The sequence below is a fragment of the Magnolia sinica genome, chromosome 5 (assembly GCF_029962835.1).
Source record: "Magnolia sinica isolate HGM2019 chromosome 5, MsV1, whole genome shotgun sequence".
Lineage (NCBI taxonomy): Eukaryota > Viridiplantae > Streptophyta > Magnoliopsida > Magnoliales > Magnoliaceae > Magnolia > Magnolia sinica.
In genome coordinates, this window is record NC_080577.1 from 13,514,065 (window position 1) to 13,523,338 (window position 9,274).

The 9,274-nt window shown below is 41.9% G+C and overlaps 1 protein-coding gene across 1 annotated transcript; it reads right to left on the reverse strand.

The window, feature by feature from the left end:
* Positions 1 to 261: 261 nt before the first annotated feature.
* On the reverse strand, positions 262 to 6,828 carry LOC131245496 (probable NADH kinase). Its single transcript, XM_058245011.1, has 5 exons — positions 6,485 to 6,828; positions 2,053 to 2,298; positions 1,850 to 1,930; positions 777 to 928; positions 262 to 662 (listed from the first exon to the last, which is right to left on the reverse strand). Exons 1-5 carry the CDS (start codon positions 6,587 to 6,589, stop codon positions 296 to 298), a joined length of 951 nt encoding a protein of 316 aa, XP_058100994.1. The 5' UTR covers positions 6,590 to 6,828; the 3' UTR covers positions 262 to 295.
* Between the last annotated feature and the right edge of the window lie 2,446 nt (positions 6,829 to 9,274).

Consider the following 9,274-nt stretch of genomic DNA (forward strand, 5'->3'; position numbering starts at 1 on the left):
TTTCTACTTACAGTAGTAGATAAGTAACTTATTTGAGATAAGTTTGGTTTATGATCAAGTAGCTTTTTTATTTGAAGTAACTTAATTGCTTCAATTTAATAAGTAGAAATCAAGATCCGCTACTTAAGGCATAAGTAACTTAAGTAACTTACAAGCCAAACGCCCCCCAAACGACCTGATTACGCTTCTCAAAATGAACGCCATACCAAGCAAGGAGGTCTGGAACTGAATTTGGCATGACCTAAGAGAAACCGAAAGAACTGAGGATCGAGTACCATCTTTTATCGTGTATGAGCTATGATAGCAGGTGAGGGGGCAAGAAAACTTTCAAGATAGGGGCCTTCGATGATATTTCAATGGTGTCTCCATGCCGGAGTGAATGAAATACATGAGAACCGTCAATGTATAAAACGCCTTCTTTACTGAACCATGTGGCATCCATGGTTTGATCAGCTCTGATAATTCCATGCATTAAAGGCACCTCGTCAGCCCTGGGCAAAATGGGCTCTCTTACCATATACTGGAGATCTTTGGATGAAACAGGCATTGGAAATCCTCCTGCTGAAAGCATTGCAGCAGTTGATCCAGCGGCAGTGGAGACTCTGAGACCACTTGATCTACTGTTCACTAAAGAAGAGCTCTTCTGACCGTGCCCTGTGATCCTGCATATACAAAAAGAAAAGGAGAGTAATATGTTATTAACATGGTATCCCTGAAAGAGAGGAAAAAACAAAAACTCCAAGAGCTGGTGCTGTCATTCATTGGGAATCCCTTACAGAAATGAGAAGCGAGATACTGTGGCCGGGCATGGGTGTGCAACTAGAATGTCGTTCAGAGCATAGGTTGACAACGGATGATCGTTTAAGCATATTGATATCCTGGAGAGTTCGGAAGGAGCTTTATAACCCTCAAGGATTTCATCTAGTACCTGAAATAAATGTTCACAATGCTTGTATAAACCCAACCCTGCCTGCTGACAAAATGCGAATGAGATGCCACTGTAAGCGTTAGCCTAGTGAGGCGGACCACACATGTAACTTTGGTGTCTAGGACCAGTTGGATCAAGGAAATAGTATGCTGTGGAACCCACTTTGTATTGTCAAAACAGTACTAGTCCCAGCACACTCAAACACTCCTTGTTTGCTTTCTTCTTTTCTTCTTTAATGAATTTCCTCGTTATCCTTAAAAAAGAAAAAGAAAAAAAGAGGTGTGGTTGTATAAGCATTGCCTGGTGTGGAGACATGTAGGAAGAGCAAATCCTTTGATGGGTGCAAATCCTTGGGAGATCTCCTATATAAGGGGAGTCTTGGTCAACACTCTTCTCATGATTTTGCAGCCTACCATTCACATCGCTTGTGCAAGGTGTGTGAGCAATAGAGGAAGCATTGAGACTGCATCATAGATGATTTCAGCTGCAAATTCATGTCGCGCAATCTCCCTCCATACAATGGTGTGTATGATCCATGAGCAAGCAAAGGTTCAATCTAATAGCAATCTGTATCTCACATGTGGAGGCCCATTTAGAAGTTTCTGATTTGCAGCGGAGGGGAATTGCAAGTGGGAAAAAAAAAGGCTTCTCATCTGTAATTTGAAGAAAGAGAAGTGGGAAACCAGGGCTCCTGTTTCCTGAGCCAAACCAAATGCAAAGCAGATTGATCGTAATGAAAAGCCGTACCAATCCCAATTTCCAGGGACTTCCCAGTGGGCCTTAAAAACTCTTTGAGTGTTAAGCTTTAACTATGAACAGAACCATACAAAAAATGGTACAAAGCTACAAAATCATAAGTGTTTGCAATTCTTTGGATGTAAAAGAAAACAGTTTTGTACTTTTGTTAGGCTGTGATCTTACTTGTTCGAAGTTTGCTGCCGTTGCAGCGCAAAGATAACCAGTGCTCCTTGTAGCATCAAACTCATTACTGAATTCTTTCACCTTTACCAAAGAGCAGAAAATTAGCACTTAAAACTAGAACATTTTTCTAATCTAGGGATTCATGTTATTTGGAACAGAATAAAGCCCACTCTAAAAGATACCTAGCTATGCCAGTAACCAACCTCTTCGACTTGGGTGGGGTCTGAGTTCACCCCTACAATGGGAATAGAGTCATCCATGAAGTGACTGGCCTGCAAAAGTGTGCCATCGCCACCAACCGTAATGACCAGATCCACATGGCGTATTGGTTGAGAAAGATCATTACGGAAGACAGGCTCCAAATCAAGTGATTTGCGCTGTAAGACATCCTGACAGTAGTTTATTGTCTCCTTATGAACTCTGCATCTATCATCCAAATAACCTAAAATCTGCAACACTCCAAGGAGAGACTAAGTTAGCAACCACACAACATGCAATTTATCCAGTTGAGTAGTGCAATGAAAGCTTGCTTACATAGATACGTTCCCTACATGTGTGAATTTTCCCATAAAATATAAGATGGTGCAAAGAGAGCAGCTTACATGATGATGAAATTCCACAAGAAAAGTGACCAGCCTTTATCACCTAGAACATCTATATAGGCAATCAAAATAAGACTTTCATATTCATACAGTGAATTTTAAGATGTAGTTAATCGATAATATGTTATGCCCTGTTTGGTGGACGTCTAAAAATGAGTTCATTTCATTTTAGTTAACAGTAATTGTTTATTAGAGATCCCAATCTCTAATACATAATCATTGTTGGCATGAACTCATTATGTATTGGCTATCACAATCTCTAATACATAATTACTGTTAACTAAAATGAGGAGCCTTGCTAAGCCCATGTGTGTGCAACAAAAGCTTGTGTGAATGCCACACATCCTAGCATGGCATGGTAGGTCTGAGATCCAGTCCATTTATCAAAACGGCACCACTATATTGATGCCCTAGCCCAAGAATCAGGTGGATCAACTGGTCAGGTGGGCTACAGTTTGCAAAACAAATGTAAAGCTCTGAAAAACTTGGCAGAAATTTTTTTTACCCATTCACTTGTTTCAATATTGGGACCAACATGCTGAGTGGACAAGATTTTCAACATGTACAAGGTCAGAGAACCTGATGGATGGATTGGATCTCACATCTATGTGCCATGCTAGCACGTGTGGCATTTACTTCAGCTTTATTGCACACGTGTGTGCACTTTGGAAAGCTCTAAAATGAGATCAATGCATTTTTAGGCTTCTGCCACATTTAGTGAAGACAACTCTATAAGTCACCCGTTTCTTTGAGCTTCAAAACTACAACATGCTGACCACAGATTCCTTTGAATGAAGATTCGAAGCATTCTTGATTGACTATGAAGTCTCCAAGGCATGTTGTATGGTGTCATGGTAGATCTTTCTTATATAATGCATGCGCATGCATTACAGGTTTGGGGTTTTCAGGCGCTGCAAGCACATGTCTAAATTAGTTTTTCTGCGTCAGTTTTGCATCTGTTATTAGTAAATTGAAATTAGGGAAATTTCATCACGACGTAATCCTGTACAATTTCTGCCTGAGTATTTCTCAATGGGATGCAATTGCAACGCCCAAAGATTTAAAAAAAGCCCCACATTATCAGCAGATGGTATTAAGCCACCAGCCCGTCGCCCACATTAGGCTTTCCCTCCCTGCCACCAGCCCGCTGGAGATGTTCTGCATTAATCACTTTGAGTTAAATACAATTTATCTTGGTTATGAATGCACATGCCAGCTATCTAGGCTGGTAAGTCTTTTTTTACCAAGGTCCTCATTGTTTTCCTGGACCAGCTTGAGCATCATATCATAATTCCATGGAAACCATGCCTAGAATACGCATGCTTTCGGCAGAGATGAGCACAATGAAGAGCAGCATTTGAGTGATTGTGACTAGAACAGGCTATAAAAGTATTTTCACAAGAAAAGAGGACTGAATGAAGATTGAAATCACCATTGCAATTTTTTGCATGACCTCATAGCTGCAGTTTCCCATTTAAGAAATGAATTTCAAAGGGCTTTTAAAAACTTAATCGAGAGGCAATAATTCCCTCATTTCATCCAGTACTTGAGAAGATGTGTTGTACACATGATAGATGATGATAGCTAGATGATATTAAATTACCTTTCAAAAAGAAAAATCTATATTGAATACAACAACCTAACCCAGTTAAATATAATCAATTATAAAATGTATGCCTTCTTCTTAGATAAATTCTATTAAATGATATCTCTAATAATTAGGGGTGCATTTGGTTGCACCAAATTCAATGGAGTAATGATGGAATATCATAAAGTTTCATGATATCTGTTGGAACCAAATGCACCTGAAAGAAAACAAAGTACCAAAAACAACATTCTATAAGCATCAGACGAATGGATTATATTTCATGGCATGGAGACAACAATAAATCCAAATTTGGAATCAGAAAATAAGGTTATTCTTGAACTGCAACAAACGTTTGGATATGAAAAATTGGATGCCTGCTCAATGAAAGTCCATAAGCCAATCCTTTCTTTTTGATAAGTAATCCACATACGAATTCTTCTGTATAAGTTTGTCATTCATGTTGCGCAATTATGAAAACGTGCCAACTCAAAGTGAATTTCTATGAGAGTGATACACCAGATAAATGCATAGAGGAGAGACGAGATATTGCCAAGATGTACACCCAAAAAATGCACGGAAATCTGGAAAATATAAATATTTTTTTTTTGAAAGATTAAAAAAAAAACCCTTGATTACAATCCCTGGGGGGAAAAAACCATTAATTAAAAGGTAAAAACCGAAGAGAACCATTTTTTTACATGAGATGCAAATGATGTATAGCCCTAATCCATGGTTTTTCATATTTGAAGTGTCTAGATCATTGGTTAGGCAAACATTCCAATGCTTCAAGGACGCATGCAACCTTAGCGTTCATGTCCTGTATAGCACTAGGAAAATAGCATATGTACTGCTTTAACAGTTAGCACGGGGCCACTGGGGAATGTTATTCAATAATAACAGTCAGCACAGAGCCACTGGTTGGGACCTTTGGATGGTTAGGGCTGAGCCACTTCCAAGGTCTTGAGTAGACAGTGTTGGGCGTTTGCTCGATCATCAGACTCATCACAGACGATCAGCGCAGGGGCTGCTGCTAGCACTCAGACAGTTGGCGCGGAGCCATTGCTGGGGTTTCATGGCTACTGTCCATGGCGCTTGAGAGACAAGTCCTTAGACCCTCATTCTCACCTTGTCCATGCCTTAGTGCGGAGAGAAAAGAGAGCTAAGAAAAGTGATCCAGAGAGCTTTGGAGGAAATCTCAGGAACTGCGAGGCATGAATGCTGAAGGGCTATTTATATGGAAGAAGAACTGTTATTTCCTTATTGCCAGTTGTCGAGGTAGTTAGGAGGTTATGGACGTGTTGTGATGCCATTGGACGACCCGGGACACTTCCTTCAGCGCGTGCTAAGTGTGACAGGGATATGCACTACCCATAGTCAGTGAACGTGGGATGAGATACCTTTGTGGAAATGGGTGACCTGCTGCCCTTGGACAGTTTGTATAAAAAATTCCAGGTATCAACGATATATCAGCTATGTATCGCCATATTTTTTTACTATGTAAATTTCAAGTGTCTCTTGTATAGCCAATGCATTGCCAAATTTTTTCGACTATGTAAATTCTAGGTGTCGCTTGTATCGCCAGTGTATCAGCAATATTTTGATAATCTTGCCAGTGTATCAATATCACCAAAACTCTGTTTATGGAGAAAAAAAAAATCATTTCAAATTTTTTTATGGGCCCATGGTTGTATGATGAAATGCATATTTGTATGAGTATATATGTCTGCATGCATGGGTGGATGGATTTATGGATGGTTGGATGGATGGATGGATGTGTCTATGTGTGTGTGTGCATGCATGGATGGATGGATCATGCATGTGTGTTTGTATGCATCGATGTGCATGCATGGATGGATGGTTGAATGGATAGATGGATCCGCCATTTTCCCTATGTTTCCCCAATGTTTCCCTATGTCAACAATTCATGCTTTTGGGCCCCATTAAAGGGAAACTTGTTATTTGATTCCTATATGTATGCAAATATGCATCTTTCTCGTTATTATTTCATTCGTAAACATGCAAATATGTGTATTTTAGCATCTCCTGAAGTGTCACTGAAAAATTCCACCGTTTTCCAGCGATATCATCAGCGATAACGACATTGTTTCCGTATCCTCAGCAGCGAAACTTGTAGCGATATCGATACTTCAAACACTGGCAATAACCATACAAAAGCTAGGGAAAATGGAAAGCTTTAAAGAAAAGAGACGGCGAACCGGATGGGCTTCGTTTGGATGCCCAATTGAATTGAATGCAATAATCCAATTTAAGGACAGATGAAAGGCATGGAATTGCAAGTATGGGTTTCTGCTAGTCATTGTGAATTAGAACGGTGGCATGCCACTTATACTCATTCCCTCTGAAAAGAAATGAATGAATTGCAATTCGGTTCAATTGAGCAGCCAAACGCGCTCAGAGAGAGAGAGAGAGAGAGAGAGAGAGCACCTGAGGGTTTTTGACGCCAGGGAGAGGAGATGAGACGGTGCCCGTACTCCTGGGCGGGTACACGTCGAAGGGCTTCAGCAGCAACAGTACTCGCCGTCTCCACATTCTCTCTCTTGGTTTTCTAGTTCGGCGCTGTAGAGTCTTTTCGTTGCGGAGCAGAGGTGTAAGTGGGCTGTAACTCGTGGTGTCGAACCGGACCGGTTCCAACCGAGTCCAAGTCGACTTGGTCGAGTCCCACAGACTCTTTGAATCTCAAAACCATTTCAAGCCTACCTGGACATAGCCAGGGTCTATCACTGCCTGGCCGACATGGTAAGTCTTAAGCTCGAGCCTGGCCTGGCTGCAACGAACCAAAACAAACATGCCCAGGTTGGGTTCATGATGATTATACACGGCCTGAATCCCACGGCCCACTTTGCGCAAGATCTGGATTGTTCGTTAGCTGTGTCCCATCATGCATAGTATGACAAAAATGCCCTTGAAATCCTAAATGGGTCGGCATCCGTTTGGGCTCTTATAACAGCCAGAGCCCGAGCCCCGGTCCGAGAATTCTAACTGAAGCCCAACTTGGAGAAGGCCAGTGTACGAGCCCAACGACCCAGCACGGGCGACAGCCCTGCTAACAAACCAACTCAAGCCCAGACCAGTCTGCCAACCAAGGGCGTGTTTGGATCGTTCAATACCGTTATAATGTGGTGGAAAACTCACATTATTATATGATATCATTGATAAGATATAGCCAGTGTCGTAATCCTTCCGAATCACCCCTATTGGCCCAGGCGTGTTTACGTGGTATAGTTTTGTGGGCCCCACCATAACGTATGTGTTACATCCACACCGTCCGTCCATCTTCTGAGACCATTTTATGAAATGAGATCCCAAAAATTGAGCAGATCCAAGGAGGAAATGGACCACACCACAGAAGGCAGTGGGAATTGAACGCCTGCCATGGAAAACTTCTTAGGTCCACAGAAGTGTTGGATCAAGCTGATATTTGTGTTTTCCCTTCATCCAGGTCTGTGTGACCTTATGAACAGATTGAGTGGCAAATAAAACATCCTAGAAGGCCCTAGGAGGGTTTCAACGGCCTCATTACTTTATGTTGTGTGGTCCACTTGAGCTTTCGATGCGCCTATTTTTGGGTCATGCTCCAAAAGTCTTCCGAAATAGAAGATTGTGGCCGCCATCTTTGAGCCTTTTTCTAGTTAGAATGGACAGTCCCAGTATTTCGCTTTTGGGCTGTTTATTTTTAGGCCGCTAAATAGAAAGGTCTGGATTTTCCTATCTAGGAGTTCTTGGGGCCATAGCCCATCCGTTGTAGGGCCCAGCTGATCAATGGTCTGGATCACTGGACCATGGGTCCCACTTCTCCTCTAACCGTGGATCCAACTACTCCCCCTTATAGATTGGCCGAGTTTTCAGTTTATGCCAGTGGGGCTATGATTCACTGCTGAGATTATGAGGACGGCACATCAGCTAAAATTTTCGAAATTGGAAAACCCTAACCGTTCAATCAGTGGCCAGCAAATGGATGGTTAGGAAAAGAGAAATGTGATACTTACTTTCAACCTGGAGCTTTGCTAAGCCCACACGCGTGTACGAGTCAGGTAATGCACAAGCTACGAAATAAGCCAACTTGGCAAACCAGAGCAATATCCAAGCTAAGGGTGCACACGAGTCGAACTGAGTCCAACTTGGCACAGCTCTGACCCTAGCTCGAACTCAGCTCGACTCAGTTCGGTCAGCAGTTCAAGCTGAGATGGAGCCTCTGCAGCATTTTCTCATACACATGGAGTGCACCTTTATTTTCCTACGGAATGTAAAATAGCATCATTAGTTTACAGGTATTTCATCAAACATTCGGTAGGTAATATAAAAATCAAAATAGAAGGGTATCTGTTTCATATCCATGATTTTCTTACCATTAGTTTACACTTCATTGGGTCATTTCATCAAATACTTGCCAAGCAACATTAATATCAAAATAACCGAGTCACCAAACTAGTTTGATTCGAGTTCGATTCAAGTTTGGGTTTCGATCCAAGTCGAGTCTAGCTTGGGCAAGTTGGAACTTGGCTTGACATTTTTCCGAGCCTAAAAAATCAGTTCAACTTGGCTCAAACTCAGTTTTGAATCATATGGAGCCTTTTCAAGTCGAGCGAGCTAACCGAGCTAACTCAGTTTATGTACCGCTCTAATCCAAGCTATCCATTAGACGAGTACCACTATTAAAATTGCCTACCTCAACAATCAGTTTGGTCCACTAGTCAGGTGGCCATGGTTAACTAAACAAATGTACGGTTGTGAAAGCACCCCAAAAAGGAAATTATCAGGCCAGGTCCAGGGTCAGGGCCAAATCCAGCAAGCGGGTCAAGCCCATTATGCATGGGCCCATGTTGCTTCAGTCACCGAGGAGTGCACGAGCCGGCTGATATTATACACCACACATGTGCCACTATGGAACATGGGCTCAAGATCCAATCCATCCATCAAAGGGCTAGATCTATGTACATACAATGGCCCATGAATCAGGTTGGTCCACTACTGAGGTGGGCTAAGGTTTACAAAACAAATGTATGGCTGCAAAAAACTTAACTGATGTTTTCCATCCCGTCCACTCGTTTCTAATATGGTGGCTTACCATTTCAGACGGAGGAGATATATTTTTGGCAATAAGATCTTCAAGGTCTGACCCACCTGATGGATGGGTTAGATATTGCACCTATAAACTACGCTGGCATATGAAGTGGTCTGTACACGAGCTGTTTGTACACGTGTGTGGGCTCAGAT